The sequence below is a fragment of the Cervus elaphus genome, chromosome 25 (genome assembly GCF_910594005.1).
Source record: "Cervus elaphus chromosome 25, mCerEla1.1, whole genome shotgun sequence".
NCBI classification, from domain to species: Eukaryota; Metazoa; Chordata; class Mammalia; order Artiodactyla; family Cervidae; genus Cervus; species Cervus elaphus.
The window spans coordinates 34,846,731-34,865,152 of NC_057839.1; the positions used below are offsets into that span (position 1 = coordinate 34,846,731).

Below are 18,422 nucleotides of genomic sequence, written 5' to 3' on the forward strand. Positions count from 1 at the left end.
CAACATTGTGAGGTAATTAGTCTCCAATTAAAATTAATTAATTTTAAAAATACAATGTAAATATCTTAACTAATACTTAACTGCTAAAAAATGCTGATCATCATCTGAGCTTTCGGCAAGTCAGAGTGGTAACATCAAAGATCACTGATCACAGATCACCATAACAAATACAGTAAAAAAAAGCTTGAAATATTATAAGAATTACCAAAATGTGAGAGAGATATTAAGTGAGCAAATGTTGCTGGAAAAATGGTGCCGATAGACATGTTCAGTGCAGGGTTGCCACAAAACTTCAAGTTGTAAAATACACAGTTATCTATGAAACATAATAAAGTACAATAAAATGAGGTATACCTATATCTTGAAAAGAATAAAAGATTACTTTTATTATTTTTAATTTTTTTCTTCTTTTAATTTCTTTTTGATACATATGACTGTTTCATCAAAAATTGATAACACTGTCTTCTGGAATTTACAATATATACAAGTGCAATACACTCAATGCATGCATACTCAAAGATTTTCTCAGTCATCTTTGACTCTTTGCAACCCCATGAGTATGTGCGTGCTCAGTCACTCAGTAGTGTCTGATTCTTCACAACTCAAGGTGTATGTGCGTGCTCAGTCACTCAGTAGTGTCTGACTCTTCACAACCCCATGGACTGTAGCCTGTCAGGCTCCTCTACGGAATTTTCTGGGCAAGAACACTTAAGTGGGTTGTCATTTCCTTTTCCTGGGGGTCTTCCTGACCCAGAGATGGAACACGTCTCTTGTACCTCCTGCACTGGCAGGATTCTTTACCACTGTGCCTCCTGGGAAGCCTACAATGACCTAAATTCGTACTTTAATAACATAAAAAAAAAGAAAATTAAAGTTTTATAATTTAAAAAGCAGAAAAATAGAGATTATAGCATAAATCAATGAAACAGAATATAGAAGAAATCAGTAAGACCAAAAGCTGGCTCTTTGAGAATTATAAAATCAATAAAACTCTAGCCAGATTGATCATGAAGAAAAAAAGAAATTACCAACATCAGCAAAGAATGAGGTAACATGTGCTTAGTCACTCAGTCGTGCCCAACTCTTTGCAACCTCATGGATTTAGCCTGCCAAGCTCCTTTGTCTATGGGGATTCTCCAGGCAAGAATACCTGAGTGGGTTGCCATGCCCTCCTCCAGGGGATCTTTCCAACACAGGGATTGAATCCAGGTCTCCTGCATTGCAGGCAGATTCTTTACCATCTGAGCCACCTAACTAACTACACATAATTAAAAGTGGAGAGGATGTATTTTTGGCATAATAACATGAAGAGTACCATGTAACAGTTCCCCAGAGAAACTGGAGAAAATTAACTTTAAAAAATCATTAAAATCTAAGAGTATACAGCAAAAAAAAAAAAAACACCTCAGTAAGAACAGTAAGAGTATGTGGGATTTTAACAACCAAGTTATTAAAAACCAAGACATCCCTCCTCCAGCTCAGAAAGACAGAAACTCCATTCTAGACCAAGGCAGTCAAGGAAACAGCATTCTCTCTCTAAGTTACAGGGCTTCCATTCTAGGAAAAGCAGGATGTCAGCATTTCTCACTCTTCCCCCAACTACAAGTGCTCAAGTTAAGGGCTAGATAAATGCACCCAAGATGTGAGAGCTCCTTTCTTCAGAATGGCACCCGCTTGTAGGATGGAGGCTATTTCTTGGGTGCAGCACCACTGAGAATATAATGCTCTTTTCAACTGTAATTTTTAAATCCCTCAATTCCACTGAGATAGGAGGACTGTTTCCTCTGCAAAGTGGAAGCAATTAATGAGTAGGAGGTCATACGATCATGAATGTCTCTGGAATATTTTCTTTATGAGCAAGGAAAAAAATCTGGCTTTAGTACTTCATGAGCTTTCAGGTTACTTGAAAACAGCAAGAATTTCTAGCTATTTTCACTGAATTAGTATTGAATAAGGCAAAAAGTTAATTTCTACTATTTCAGAAAAGAAAGAGAAGTTGTATGGCCATACCAGTAAATGAAATTTCAGTGAATATTCCAATCTTTAAGCAGTATATTTATTAAAAATAATAAAACTTATTTTCTGATAACCAGTTAAGGACCCTTGAAAAGAACCTATTGAAAGCTTAGCAAATTTGCTATTCCCCATGATGGCAATCTTTGAACTGAACAGAAGAGAAACCACGAAGAATGAGAGAGGCACAAACTTGTTGTTGTTTTTTTTCCAGAATTTAATATTAAAAAAAATATATATATATATATGAGTTATTAAAAAATCCTAAATGGTTCATTTTGGGGCCAAATGCTACCACTGAAACTTTTTTCTTGTGGTTGATTTATGTTAAAAAGTAAAAGTTATATAAAAATTAGAGTAGTGACAGCTGTCCAACGTAAAGCCTACCTGCAAAAAGGCAGGGCAGAATGAGCTGACTTGAGCAAATATCCACATCATGACCTTAGTAACAAGTTTCAAATGCTTTCAGTAGCCAAGGTTGAAAAGGAGGATCATCTTGCATGCTTAGATTCTACTTCTTCAAGAATCCACTGAATACCATTCAAAAAGCCAGTTAAAGTTTCAGCCTCTGTGTCCTGGACCTATGAGCAAATAAAAAGAGAGCATTTGTTACTAAGAAACTAAGCACAAAATCTTATAATTATGTGGGACATTTTTCTGGACACTCAAAAACGAATAGGACTAAAAAAATCCCAGTAAACTTTGGGTGAATAACCAAGTTTTGTCTTCTGCAGAGTTTAGATTAAAAATACCATCTTCTCTTCTGTCTTATAATTACTATCAATATGAGGTTTATTACTTATCTTGGAACTCAGCTTTGATATCAAGTATCTTCCACTGATTAAGCTACTAAAACTGACTTTTAGAATGCTATTCTTTTAAAAAGAATGAATGGGAAAGAATAAAGAAAAGTAAAATCAGTTAGAAATTAGAGTGAAAAATAAAATGAGATTTTTCTCACTAGAGAAAATAGAACCTTACCATCCAAGGGTGGTTTAGATGATTCAGACGGAGCTCATGGGCCAAATAAAAACAGGGCATTCTTTTTACATTAGCTTGAGAAATACAAGATAAAACCAGCATTGGTCTCCCGGAAGATCCAAAAGCTGGATCAGTCATTGCCATAATACGAGAAAATTCATCTTGCCATTCATGTCCTAAGGAATATAGTTAAAATCCTTAATTTTCATTACTTAAAAAATAATAAAACAAAATTGAAAACTACAAAAATTACCAGGATCCAAACATAATAAACTGCATCTGTCCCTCTATTGCTGCGTTCATTTACTGATCTTTCATAAAACTACATTAATCAGCCTTGCAAGGATCGGAATTTAGATGAAATCAGAGAGAACAAAAACAGTACCACTTACATGTTTCTGTGGTTTAAAAGCAAAAGTACTCTGATAAAATTATTTTCTTATCACAAATTCTGTAGCCATCACTACCCTTTCTTTCAAAGACCAGAGTTTCTAAAATTTAAACAAATGATTAAGTCTAGCTTTTCTATTGAAACCGAAAATTTCTGCCTTTCAGCGGAGAGTCAGTCATTGACATTTGGTGGTGGGCGGAATTCTAAAATAATCCTAATAACTCAAATTCTTTTCTATTCCCTCCTCTGAGTGTGGGAAGACTCTAAACACATGGGATATCATCAACATGGTTAGGCTATATTACAAGACACAGCTGACTTCAAGAAAGGGAGACTATAATCAGTGAGCCTAGTCTAGTCATGTAAGCTCTTAAAACAGATGAGATTCTTCCGAGTCAGAGAGATACTCCATTGCTGGATTTGAAGACAGAGGGGTCACATAGCAAGAAATGAAGATGGCCTGTGAAGCTGAGGGGAGCCCCCAACAGCCAGCCAGCAAGGAAACAGGGACCTCATCTCTACAAAAGAAAGAAGCTGAATTCAGTCAATAATCTGAGTGAGCTAGATAACAGATTTTTCCCCAGAACCTCCAGAAAGGGATATAACCCATCTCTCACCCTAATGTCAGCCTGTGAGACACTTGGCTGAGAACCCAGCCATGATGTACTCAGACTTCTGACATAAAGAACTCTGAGCTAATAAATAGATGCATTTTTAAGCCACCAGGTTGGCAGTAATTTGTTATATATTAATAGAAAGCAAACATTGAATGTAATTATCAACACACTACATTTAAATCTATCACATATTTACTGAATTTTGACTTGTCCCATCTAGTCTTTGTTTCTTTTACCCTCTTTTCCTGTGCTCTTTTGAACTGACTTCTTTAATGATTACATTCTATCTTCACTACTGGCTTATTTGATTATATCTCTGTTACATCAACAAAGCAAGAGAGTTCCAGAAAAACATCTATTTCTGCTTTATTGACTATGCCAAAGCCTTTGACTATGTGGATCACAATAAACTGTGGAAAATTCTGAAAGAGATGGGAATACCAGACTACCTGACCTGCCTCTTGAGAAACCTGTATGCAGGTCAGGAAGCAACAGTTAGAACAGGACATGGAACAACAGACTGGTTCCAAATAGGAAAAGGAATACGTCAAGGCTGTATATTGTCACCCTGTATATTTAACTTATATGCAGAGTACATCATGAGAAATGCTGGGCTGGAGGAAGCACAAACTGGAATTCAAGATTGCCGGGAGAAATATTAATAACCTTAGATATGCAGATGACACCACCCTTATGGCAGAAAGTGAAGATGAACTAAAAAGCCTCTTGATGAAAGTGAAAGAGGAGAGTGAAAAAGTTGGCTTAAAGCTCAACATTCAGAAAACTAAGATCATGGCATCTGATCCCATCACTTCAAGGCAAATGATGGGGAAACAGTGGAAACAGTGGTTGACTTTATTTTGGGGGGCTCCAAAATCACTGCAGATGGTGATTGCAGGCTGGAAATTAAAAGACGCTTACTCCTTGGAAGGAAAGTTATGACCAACCTAGACAGCATATTAGAAAGCAGAGACATTACTTTGCCAACAAAGGTCCGTCTAGTCAAGGCTATGGTTTTTCCAGTGGTCATGTGTGGATGTGAGAGTTGGACTATAAAGAAAGCTGAGTGCTGAAGAATTGATGCTTTTGAACTGTGGTGTTGGAGAGGACTCTTGAGAGTCCTTTGGACTGCAAAGAGATCCAACCAGTCCATCCTAAAGGAGATCAGTCCTGGGTGTTCACTGGAAGGACTGATGATGAAGCTGAAACTCCAGTACTTTGGCCACCTGATGCAAAGAGCTAACTCATTTGAAAAGACCCTGATGCTGGAAAAGATTGAGGGCAGGAGGAGAAAGGGACGACAGAGAATGAGATGGTTGGATGGCATCACCAACTAGATGGATATGGGTTTGGGTGAACTCTGGGAGTTGGTGATGGACAGGGAGGCTTGGCGTGCTGCAGTTCATGGGGTGGCAAAGAGTCGGACACAACTGAGCAACTGCACTGAACTGAACACTATTTTAGGGGTTGGTTGCTCAAAGATTTACAAAGTATATTTTAAACTTACAACAGTCTACCTTTAAAAAGTATTATATAACTTCACATATAGAAACTTATAATACAACATTTCCATTTCTGTCTTCCCATGCTGTGTAATATTGTTACAATATATTCTATTTTTAAAAATATGATGTTTTCCTTTAAATAATGATAAAGAAATTAAAATTAGAAAAAAATATTTTATGTATAGCTATACTGTTCCTAGCCCAAGGCTTTTTGTTTCTTTCTGTAAATGTAGTTTTCCACCTGGTATACTATACTCACTGAAGTTTCCTTTAATACTTATTATAATAAAAATTTGCTGACTGAACTTTCTCAGATTTTGTTTGTCTAAAAAATGTCTTGATTTTGCCTTCATTTTGAAAGATATCTCTGCTGGATATTACCCCCCACCCCATCCTTTGCAATACTATAAGGATTTCCCTTCATTACTATCTAGCTTACAGCAAAATTCTATCAGAAAGTCTCTGTCTTTATCTTTGGTCCTCTATATGTATGTTTTGCTTTGCTCTGGCTGCCTTCAAGATACTCTCTTTATCTTTCGTTTTCACCAGTTTGGCTATGATGTATCTGTATTTTTTACTTATCATGTCTAGAGTTCTTTGAGAATCTTGGATCTGTGGTTTATTTTCTTTCAGTAATTTTGAAATAGCTTTGGTCATTATTTGTTCAGAAATTTCTTTTTCCCTGTTCTTACTCCCTTCATATTTTGGGACTCCAATCACATATAATTTGAATCAGAGGTCCACATACCACACACTATAGATATTTTTATAAGTAATTATTTTGGTAAAAACTGCCAAGCCCATTCATTCGCAAACTGTCTATGGCTACTTTTGCACTGTAGTATCAGAGCTGAGTAATTTTAAGAGATTATGGCTCACATGCCTAAAATATGTACTACCTAGGCCTTTAAGAAAATGTCAACCCCTGAGTTAGATCACTTTCATTGGTTTTCCCCAGCTCTTGCTCTGCCCTCCACTACCAATTTTTTCCGTTTTAAAAATTTTTATTTTTTAATTAATTTCTGGCTTTGCTGGGTCTTCACTGCTATGTGGGTTTTCTCTAATTGTGGCAAGTGGGGGCTACTCTCTAATTGCAGTACACAGGCTTATCACTGCAGTGCCTTCTCCTGTTGCAGGGCACACTCTATAGTGCATGGGCTTCAATAACTGCAGCACGTGGGCTCAGTAGTTGTGATTCCCAAGCTCTAGGACAAAGCTCAGTTACTCCACAGCATGTGGGATCTTCCTGGACCAGGGATCAAACCCATGTCTCCTGCATTGGCAGGCGGATTCTTGACCACTGAAGCACCAGGGAAACCCATACCTTCGTTTTAATTTGAGTAATTTCACTTGATCTATCTTCACATTCACAAAAGGTTTCCTTTGTTGATATGTCCATTGAAGGAACTATTCACCTGTTGCATTTTTGGTATTTAGCACACCCATTTTACTTTTTCATAGCTTCTTTCTCTCTGCTGAAAATCTCTATTTGTTCACATATACTGGTCACTTTTTTTTAACTAGATTCTTCAACATATTAATCATAGTTCTTTTTATGTCCTTTTCTGAGGATGCCAATATTGAGGCCATTTCTGTGTCTATTTCCATTGACTGCTTTATCTCTTAAGAATGGGTCATTTCATTTTTTTTTTTTTTTTGGTATCTTATACTTTTTAATTTAATGCTAGATGTTTTATGTGGAAGAACAGAAGAGACTGAGGTAAAAAGGATTTACTTCTACAAATGGGTATGTGTCTTCTCCTGTTAGGCCATTTATGCAGTGAGATGAGTCCAATTAGTCAGTAGTTGAGCTGCACTTGTCTTTTGTTGTTATAGTTAATTTCAGTGCACTATAAACTGTAAATTCTTTCAGCAGTGGACTGCTTCTACCTTTTTCCAAGTGAGAATAATATATTGTATATTTACACCCTACCTTGTTCACAAAGGATTTGGGAAAGAAACAACAATATCAGCTTCTGGCCCAATAGTATTCTATTTTCATGATATTTATCAATGTGAATGGCAATTATTCAGAATATATGGAGCGTGTTCTTAACTAATCCACTTTATTAAACACTCCACCAACCTCTCTACTATCTGGATGATTAAAATAAGCTAAAATTTTTCATTTAACTGCATAAATTATTTGAATAAGGCCAAAAGCAAACAAAATATCAATAAATAAAAGTACAGAAGCATGAAACAACAAAAAAATACTATGTAGTTATGGTAGCAAACTTCAGTGTGCATCAGAATTCTGTCAAGTTTGTTTAAAAAAACAGAGCCAAGACACAACCCACATCTATGAGTCATAATCCATCAGGATAGGAATCAGGCTGCCATGTTTTTAACAAGATCTGCAGGTGATCCTAATGCACATCGAGGTTTGAGAATCCAATATTGATAGTAATAATATTAACAGAATCACACTGATAAAATTAGCCATGATATTCTTAACAAGCCACAATAAAGCCTATAAAAACTTTCTTATTTGCTTTGCAAAGAAAGCGCTTTTAAAAAGAAAATGAGATAATGCTTACTTTTATGAGCTTCAGCATTTGCAACATAGATGAACCCATCAACAACTTCACACACCTTCTGAATTTGTGGAATTACACTGTACCGGCTCCCTTGTTGATCATCCCCTTCATTTTGTATACTGAACATCTTGTTAACTGCACTCGTATGTTCTTCCCTTGCTCTATCTCTTTCCTTTCTATAAGAAAAATGTAAATATAAAACATAGACACTAAACAGGCTTCACCCCCCCCTAAAATATTCTATTACTGATGTCTCACGTAGGCTGCTAAGAAGGTAGCCTTACCTTGTAGTTGAATATAGTATTAGGATGTTGAATTTATGTTGATTGCTCAACTGAAAACTAACTCCTGATCCAATACCTAAAGGAGAAAATTACAGTTATCAAAACAAAAGATAAAGATAGCAAAAGATGACAATGAAAAAATTACTTAGTATAAAAAGAGCAAACAAAAAACTATGACAAGCTATATATAGCTTTGGAATAAAATATTTATGTTGAAGAAAAGATGCTATATGCAATTTTCATTCACAAAATAGTTAACTACAGATACAGAATAAAAAACTCTTAGACTTTAACATTGCTTTTTTTTTTTTTACCATCATCACTATCATCATTAACTTTATTATTATCCTATCAGTAGCATCTTCATCATAACAACTACTTATCCCCAAGACTGACTTAGTTTCACTTTTTTTATGTTTCTCATTAGTCTCATACTCCACATATACATTCAACCAAATGGGTTTTTTCCCTGCACTCTGAAAAGGTATTTTAAAATTCATGGTGTCTTAGAAAATTGAAGAAATATGGCAAACACTGAAATTTGAAGTTAGATTTGAGCTAGAATTTGTCACATATACCCATGCTTCTATGAGCCTTGGTTTTGGCACTGAAATAAAGAAATAATACACATTTTTTAGGGTTATTGTAAGCATTAAAGAAGATCACATACATAACTGAAAAGTAACAGGTGCTAAATATTACTTCTTACTATATTTTATATCTAAATCATTCAACACTATTATTTGTCCTTCTTTCTTAACTATTTCCCTTCTTTGTGTTAACACTCAGGGGTTGATTCTCCTCTTGCCTCCCGGAAAGATCTTTCTCCTCCTCTTTGGCTTTGTGTCTTTTTGCTATATATTAATAAACATCCTTTTAGATCTGTCTACTCCTCTCCATTCCCACCCCACACCTTTAATTTAGATATCATCATCTCTCACCTGAACTTCTGTAATCATTTCTAACTATGCTTCTAAATCCACTTCTGTTCCCTACTATCCCATCTTCTGACAGCAGCTGGAGAGATTGCTTTAAAATGTCTTTAATTACGTCTCTTCCCTTCAAAGCCGCTGCTCTTCAGATAGATAAAACTTTAATATAACATGGCCTCTACTTACCTCATTGTGCTGTGCTTAGTTGCTCAGTCGCGTCCAACTCTTTGCGACCCCATGGACTGTAGCCCACCAGGCTCCTCAGTCTACGGGGATTCTCCAGGCAAGAATACTGGAGTGGGTTGCCATGCCCTTCTCCAGGGTATCTTCCCAACCCAGGGATTGAACCCAGGTCTCCTGCATTGCAGGTGACTCTTTGCCATCTGAGCCACCAGGGAAGCCCAAGGACAACTCCATCTTTCATATCCTTAATCCCTGCATTATAACCAATCTAGACATTTAAAGAAGCCATGCCATACTATCTTACATCACCATTTCAGGCAACACATTATATAGAGATCTTAGCAGGGTCTGCAAGCATTTCAGGCAAAGTGGCCCTAGTCTTCCACCACCAGGGGACTTCCCAAAGATATCATAAAAATATTCTACCATGTTGGGAAAGGTAGAAGTCAGGAGGAGAAGGGGACAACAGAGGACGAGATGGTTGCATGGTGTCACTGACTCAATGGATATGCATCTAGAGCAAGCTCCAGGAGATGGTGAAGGAAGCCTGGCGTGCTGCAGTCCATGGGATCGCAAAGAATCGGATACAACTGAGTAACTGAACAACGACCATGTCTCTGATCTTTGTTTTCATCAGTTTAACGTCCAGAAACTACCTTCTCAACACATCTAATAAGTCCAATAAGATTTGCATGCTGTTTTGCCCCAGCTTGCCAATGACTCATCCCTTTACCATTCCCTGACCTTGCAGGATCTGAAGCACAGTTAGACTGGCAATTTCAAACACTCACAATCACTCTGGAGAATGAAATGGCAATTTCATAATCAGCCAATTCCCCCAAATCCCCAACCTCTTATTGAAATGGGTTCCTTCCACCTCATGACCTGACCTGAAACTGGCCTGTGCCTAGGTGCTGCTTCTCTTGCAGTGGGCTTCCAGTAACTAAACTGCTTATTCTCTCACATCTCAGGGTACAGAGATGAGTGTTCTCTTACTCCTCAATGCCATGTCTTAAACCATTACTCACCAACTCTCTTGAAAAAACTCCACCTCTTTGAGACACACACACCATTTAGCTCTAATACCATCTCCCCATCCTTAACCAGGTCACTTATGAATCTACTTTTGATAATCCCTTTCTCCTAATATTCACTGAAGATTATAACACCTGGCTCACAATCTTCTTCTTTATCCTCAGAAACTTCCAAGTCCACATGGACTTCAAATGATTCCCAAATCTTCATTTCTAGCCCAGATCTTTCTTTTGAGACATGAATGCATGAAGTATTCCATAAAATCATTCATTTATTCATCAAATACCTATTGAATGTCTACTATGTGTCTGGCACTACAGATACAACTAAGAATAAAGCTGACAAGAGAGACGTCCCTGGTGGTCCAGTGGTTGAGAATCCAACTGCCAATGCAAGGCATACGGTCTGGAATGACTGCACATGTCACAGAGCAACTAAGTCTGTGCACCACAACTACTGAGCTTGAATGCTGCAACTACTGACGCCTGCATGCCTAAAGTCCATGCTCTGCAACAAGAGAAGTCACCAAAATGAGAAACCTGAGCACTGCGATGAAGAGCAGCTCCAGCTCACTGCACCTAGAAAAAGCCCACATGCAGCAGCAAAGACCCAGTGTAGCCAAAAACAGTTTAAAAAACAAAAACAAAAAAACCTCTTAAAAAAGAAAAGGCTGAGATTTCTGGTCTAATGGAACTCACATTCAAATGGCTAGCTTATAGGAGGCATCTCTGCTTGTATAAAACGTTTCTCTTCCTACTCCTGTGTTTCCTTAACCTAGAAAATGACACCATCATCCGATATGAAAATAAGACCCAGAAACCAGGAATTATCCTTATTACTGCTGATACACATAGAGTCAATTCCATATCCTTCATATTTATCACAATATTATAGTGGTTTCTTAATGGGTATTCATGCCTTTGGAGCCCCTTCTAATCAATTCTCCACTCAGGAGCAGAGTGATCTACCTAAAATGCCATCTTGATCATCTTACTTTCCTGCTTCAAATCCTTCAATATAATGCTTAAGTTTGACATATAAGCATCTTCTCACCTGGTCCCACTCTAGACACACAGAGCTACTTCAAGTGTGTCTTGCACACCCAGCACTTTGAGAATTTAGAGATGTAGTTCTCACTGCTTAGAATATTTTACCCTGTCTTTTTTTGATGGCTTACCCCTGCTTATCAAAATGACTCATATAAGGCATCATGTTCAATGCAGAGCCTTCTATGACCCTTACCTTTCTACCCAGAAGCTCATTACACAATATTCTAATCACCTGTACACATGTCTCTGCCCTCACCTAGACTAATCACCTTTCAGGGCAAAGAGGAGGTTTTTGATGTTGTTTGTTTTAAATCACTGCATCTTTAGTATCTAATAGCTACCCTCAACAAATGAAAAAGTAAAGCAGAAGCTAGACCACTATTACACATGTTTATTATAAATCCTAGTTACCAAATTAACTACATGGTTGTTGTTCCTGTTGTTTTTCATAGAAATAAAGGTAAGGTGACAATTTAGCTCTCTTTTGAAATTCCAAAACACGTCAAAGTGCTTTGAATATAGTAGATGCTGAATGGTTTTTACTGTAACATTCTTTTAAAATATGGTACAACATTTTGACAATATACAATTTGCTATCACATAATCTCATATTCTGGACTGAGGAAGTAAGAGAAAGCTTACCTCTTATAAAAAAGTAAATTAATTCTTTCAGTCCATAGAGACGTGAGGGCTCCCATCCATCAAATTAGTACATTTCATTACATCAAAGAGTTAAATAATTTAAAAAACTAATTTTTTTCTATGTAATACTAGAGTCAAGCCCAAAGTGTTTGAATTATTATGAATTGTACATTAACATGAAAATTACCATCAATCTGCCTCTGAGGCAAACCAGCTGTTGGGCAAAGTTCCTCAGAAGACATCAAACTCAACACCAAAGATGTATTTAATTCTTCCAAACCTGGTCCAAACATGGCAAATCGTGGTTCATTCTGAATGATCAATGAGTGTAAAAATGAGGTGACAGCTCCATACATAGGACGGCTAGATTTTGAGGCTCTTCTTGTGTGTGGACAGCACATTTTATAGCTGTATAAAATTGTCACAATTAGAAAATTAACACAAATACTTACTTAGCTATTTAATTATTCAACAATATATAATGCATTGAAAACTTGCTAGACAAAAGGGATACAATGGTTACCATCCTAATACTCATTGACGGCAGTGGAGGACAGATACTATTATATCAATAATATACATGTCAAGTGCCGTGATAGGAAAAGCATAAGGTGCTATGGAAGTAGTCATGGTCAAGTAACTGAGGAAGTCTTCCCCAGGAAGCGGTTACTTTCTAATTTTTCATTTAGATTCTCTCATGAAACACTTGGTCTAACATGTGTTTTAATGGTTAAAATTCACTACATAGAGCAGCGATTCTCAACCTGGGGAGATTTTGCACCCCCTGGGAACATCTGCTAATATCTGGAGATATTTTTGTCATCACAACTACAGGGGGAGTGGAGCAGTGCTACTGACACCTATGACATCTGGCAGATCCTGGGATGCTATTAAACATGCTACAATGCACACCCAAGACAGTTCCCATAACACCCGGTCCAAAATGTCAGTAGTGCCAAGACAGAAACCCTGCCCTAAACTACGTAGATAGTTAGCATAAAAATGTCCTTAGAGGTAAGAAAGAAAAAAATTACTAAAGCTACCAATGTAACTGAATTTCTTAGGGTACTTCCATTAACACTAACGGTTCAATAAGTACTTATTACAGGTAACCTAGCAAACTAAGAATCATGTGAAAGAAACAACTTTTTCAATAGCCATAAATTTCTAAACTAGCCATTCAAAGTTATCAAAAATTAAAACAAAGTTGCTCAAATCTAAATAAAACCTAAAGCCCTTTAAATCAAGCTGGTTAAGATAATAATTAACTTTATAAGAAAATCATCTTTACTTAGGAATCTTGTAATTTAAGAAGGAGGAAAAAAAAAGTCAACGTTGCAGCTGGGTAGATTTGGCCAAGCCTCACCACTTTAATTAGTCATATAAGTCACTTATGGTCTGAACTTCAGTTTTTTTAATTTGCATTATTTGAGTAATAACAATCAACCCAAGATCACAAGAATCAGAAATAATTTATATGCTCACAAATAGTCATGCTGTTTGCCACTAAATCGTTTCTCTCCAACCCCGTGGACTGCAGCACGCCAGGCTCCCCTGTCCTTCAGTATCTCCTTGAGTTTGCTCAGATTCGTATCCATTGAGTCAGATCACAAATGTTCGTTACTATGATTATTACTATCCCTATGAAAACGTGTTTTCATAGCACCAAAGATACACCTGATATCTTGGCTGGCTGTGGGACAATGGAGAAGTAACCAGCAAGTGAGACTACAGAGCTATGCTGTTTAGCCACTAAGTCGTGTCTGACTTTTGAGTACCCGTGGCTTCTCTGTCCATAGGATTTTCCAGGCAAGAATACTGGAGTGGGTTGCCATTTTCTCCTCCAGGGCATCTTCCTGACCCAGGGATTGAACCCACATCTCCTGCACTGCAGAAGGATTCTTTACCACTGAGCCATTACTTGTTAAAATTATACACATGCACATTTTAGTCAACAAGTCTCACAAGACTTGATGTAATGGCATCTGTATTGGAATAAGGATTCCAAATAACTTAAAATATGCGGGAAAAAAAAAAAAACCCACACGTAGCTAGTACGTCTAGCACAGGAAAAGAATCCTTACAGAAAGCACAAATACTCTTCTTTTTTTTTTAGGTGCTATCTTCTGTCACAGACTTTTTTTTTTTTTTTTGGCTCTACAGTAGGTTCTGAAGGATGTTATTTAACCTAACTGTCAATTCTTACAAAAGGACCCTTAGACTCAAAATTCACGCTACAAATTTGTAGGAGGACCAAGACTAACTTAGGCTACTGACTTGCTATAATCAAATTAGTATCTTCTTTTTAATTCATAAAACTAGATACTTACACTGCCATGTAGTCAAAATATGCACCATCGGTGACCTCAGATATAGGCTTTTTTAAGATTTCTAGATCTGGAAGAGATTTCCAGTCAACAGAAGACCAAGAAGGAAGATCCCGCAACAGAAAATATCTCCACAGAATTGGATCTCGGACAGTTTCATTCCAATAATGACTTGTACTTCCCAACTGACATAGATCATGAGGTGAAAGAAATGACAAAATATATAGCTGTACATCAATCTGAAACAGACGGAAGCAACAGGTAGGTAAAGTGGATGAATAATTTACCTTGGCAGATAGGCTTTTTTGAAAAATAAATTACAAACTAACAATTATACTGGGAAACTAAAGGTCAACTGAACAATCTATTGTTTTAATAATTAAATCTATCATGATAAATTACAAAATTAACAAACAATTTTTATACTAAATAGCAAAAGATCAACTTAACAGTCATTATCTTTAATAATGAAATTTACCATGCTGAAGTTAACTTCCTGCCTCAGGGTAGAATCATAATGAACACTTCATTTTGACACACTGACACATTCCTGAAAAACCACCCACTGTTCTGGTACTTTTCAAGCAAAATAATCAGTTTATTTAATTTCTCCTCATGAATATTCTACCACATTATTTGCATTAAATTACTTAATGAAATAATTTATTCTTCAAAATAAAATCTTTATCAAGTGAGCAAACTTTTGATTTTATCATTAGATCAAATTAGAGTGTATCTGTCACCTGTGTTCTTCTGTAAAAATCTGTTATCTCTGAAAGGAGAACCATGGAGGAAATTCAAGCCTGCAGTTTTCGATTTCTGATGTACCTCCGAGGGAAGTGACAACAGTCCAGCTAAGATACAGAATTTTAATTTCTAAGATATTTTCTTCTCGCCGTTTTCCCATCTTCCTAAAAAGTTTAACAAGGAATGAGGTGCGTAATTCTGAAGGCCTGCTGTAACTTGAGGCCCTTGTAATTTAGTTACTTAATTTCACTTGTCGGTTTTGCTACTTGAAATATACGGTAAGATAACAGCCGCAAAACCCTCAGAGAGTGTTTTGATACGTGAAGCCTAGGATGAAAGATGCTGAGAACACAGACGCTGAACGCTGTCCATGCTTTTCCAGCATGTCTGGAATGGTTTCAGCATTTCCTCAACCAGACGTTCAGGGTGTCCCAGTCCCCCAACTCGTTTGGGGGGAGAAAACCTGAGGGTGACCTGGCAGGTTACCAGGGCGCTCCTTGCAGGTGAGTTTCGCAGCAACCTTCGGTCCGGCTGCCAGGCACCAAGCGTCAACGCTAAGGCGTCTCTTTTCAACTGCTGCCCCTCAAGTGACGACAGTGCCCGTAAAGCTGCATGGACCGAGCCAGACATAGGCTGGGCCCAGCGGGCTACCCCCTCCCCGGCCCCCCAAGAGGCCGCCCCAGCGAGCGCCCCTCCCTCGGTTCCTCGCGGGCGGCGACCGACGCTCACCGGCAGCCGCGTCAGAGAACTGGCCTCCTCGTCCGTCTCCTCCGCGGAGGCCCTTGGAGCCGCCCTCTCCTTGCCAACCGACTGCCAGAAGTTCCTCCAGCCGCTGAGGAAGGCCGCCTCCAGGCGGCCCCAGTCGCTGTGAGGAGGCTGAGGAGAGCTCCCTCGGCTGCCAGGCTCGCTTCCCGCCATGGCTGCCTACGCCTCTCCGGACGCGCCGCAGGGTGACGCGGCGCAACCGCGCCCCGCCTCCTCCCCCTTCCCTTCCCCTCCCCCTCCCCCTCCCAGCTCCGCTCCCTGCGTTCCCCACAACCCCCTGCCCTCCTGGCTCGGTCCCACCCCAGATGAAGAAGCCTCCAGAGCCGGGGAGAGAATGGAGAGATGGCCCAATTGAGCGTGATTCGCAGCTGAGCTTGAAGCTCCCACCAGAAATCACTGCTCCCCTCACTTAAGGCCTCAACCTCAGGCGCGCTGACCTCACACATTGATATAAGATCTCTCGCCGTTAGCCCCTCTGTAACTGTATTACTTCACCCAAGGCCGTCCCTCTGTGTGGAACTCATTTCCTCTTTGCCTGGGTCTGCGCAGACTCTTACTTATGCAATAAATGGCCCTCTTCCACTATTTGGGGCGCAATGCCTGATGCTGGGAAAGACTGAAGGCAGGAGAAGACAGAGGATGAGATGGTTGGGTGGCATCACCAACCGATGGACATGAGTCTGACCAAGCTCCTGGAGTTGGTGATGGACAGGGAAGCCTGGTGTACAGCAGTCCATTGGGTCACAAAGAGTCGGACAGGGCTGAGCCACTGAACTGAAATTGAAACCTGGTTTAACTCACTGTCAACCTGCAGTTTCCAGGACATGCAGCTACCCATTCTCTTCGTGAAAATAATCAACTATGGAAATTTCTAAATTTCAGAATCAGCCTCTGCCCACCACTGTCTTATCTCAATTGTTAAAACATTCTTTCATGTATTACCCAAATCACCCATTTAAAAAAATCCTTTTTTTGTTGTTGCAACCTTTTAAAATAGATTTATAATGTGTTAATTCCTGGTGTGCAGCAAAGTGATTCAGTTAGATGTATATATATATATACTTTATATGTATATATATACTTTTTAATATTCTTTTCTGCTACAGTTTAACACAGGCTATTGAACATAGTTCCCTGTGCTATTCAGTAGGATCTTGTTGTTTATCCATTCTATATATAATAGTTTGCTTCTGCTAACCCAGAACTCCCCCTTCATCCCTCCCCCACCCCCCTTCCCCTTGGCACCCATAAGTCTGTGGTCTATCTCTGTGAGTCTGTTTTGAAGATATGTTCATTTGTGTCATGTTTTAGTTTTCACACAAAAGTGATATGGTATTTGTCTTTCTCTGACTTCACTATGTTTACTCTATATCCAGTCATGTTGCTGCAAATGGCATTATTATCTTTTTTATGACTCAGTAATATTCCATTGTTTGTGTATATACCACATCTTCTTTCTCAATTCATCTGTCCATGGACATTCAGTTGTTCCATGTCATGGTTGGTGTGAATACTGCTGCTATGAACATGGGGTACATGTATTTTTTGAATTATAGTTTTGTCCAGATATGTGCCCAAGAGTGGGAAATTAATCCCATTTTTTTAATAGCCTTCAAAAATAGAACAGAGGATCAGCAACTTCACAAAACCATTTAAGCCTGTAAGGATCATGATAGGCTACAGAAAACATACAGATAAGTTGTGTGTATTTATACAAATAGTTAAATATATATTTAACATAATATCTCTATCTGTATCTATATCCATATTTATATTCTACATAGCAGAGCATGATAAGGCTTAATAATGGACACAGTGCTTACGAGCCTGTATTTACACTTCAAAAGTAAATTATCTGGGGCTCTAAATGTCAAATAACAGAAATCCAATAAAGCCCCAGAGGTTCTGTGAGACCTGAATATTAAGTTTCATCATTTATCTTGCATGACATTGCTAGGAGCCAATAACCAATCCAGTTTCAGGCTTAGTTCTGCAAGGCAGTCCAGACAAAAAAAATAACCATACGTTAATTGTCATTTCTCCTACCTCTCTAGGAATAACAAAAATAAATCAGTTTAAGTATGAAGTACTGAAATGGTTCTCAACTCTTAGAAAATGAATTCCCAGGGAAGTCTCAAAGTAAGTCATTCTTGTTTTCTGATGTCAAACTGATTAATGGTTTCAAAAGCCTGATCCATTCGTAACTGAATGCTCCATAAACTCCTCACTTCAAAGGATTTAGCAGTTATCAATGAATTGTTATTTGTTTACAGTTGAAAAACGCTGCTATTCAAATTTTGTAATTCCTTTTATTAAATAATTAAATAAAAATTATCCCTCATCAACCATTTGAATACCCTCCCCAAGATCGGAATCAGCTTTATCTCCAAGGAGCCCTACTTCACTTTATT

General features: G+C 38.1%; 1 protein-coding gene across 3 annotated transcripts; it reads right to left on the reverse strand.

Annotated features, from left to right (window-relative positions):
* Positions 1-1,157: 1,157 nt before the first annotated feature.
* Positions 1,158-16,857, reverse strand: FBXO4 (F-box protein 4). 3 transcript variants are annotated; one of them, XM_043887777.1, is made up of 7 exons: positions 15,976-16,857; positions 14,503-14,738; positions 12,453-12,580; positions 8,332-8,407; positions 8,048-8,223; positions 2,995-3,170; positions 1,158-2,594 (listed from the first exon to the last, which is right to left on the reverse strand). In XM_043887777.1, exons 1-7 carry the CDS (start codon positions 16,162-16,164, stop codon positions 2,505-2,507), a joined length of 1,071 nt encoding a protein of 356 aa, XP_043743712.1. In that variant the 5' UTR covers positions 16,165-16,857; the 3' UTR covers positions 1,158-2,504. The 3 variants fall into 3 exon arrangements, with proteins under 3 accessions (XP_043743712.1, XP_043743713.1, XP_043743711.1); XM_043887778.1 differs by lacking the exon at positions 15,976-16,857 and adding an exon at positions 15,243-15,823 and having other exon boundaries at positions 12,360-12,580; XM_043887776.1 differs by having other exon boundaries at positions 1,165-2,594; positions 12,360-12,580.
* Positions 16,858-18,422: the final 1,565 nt, after the last annotated feature.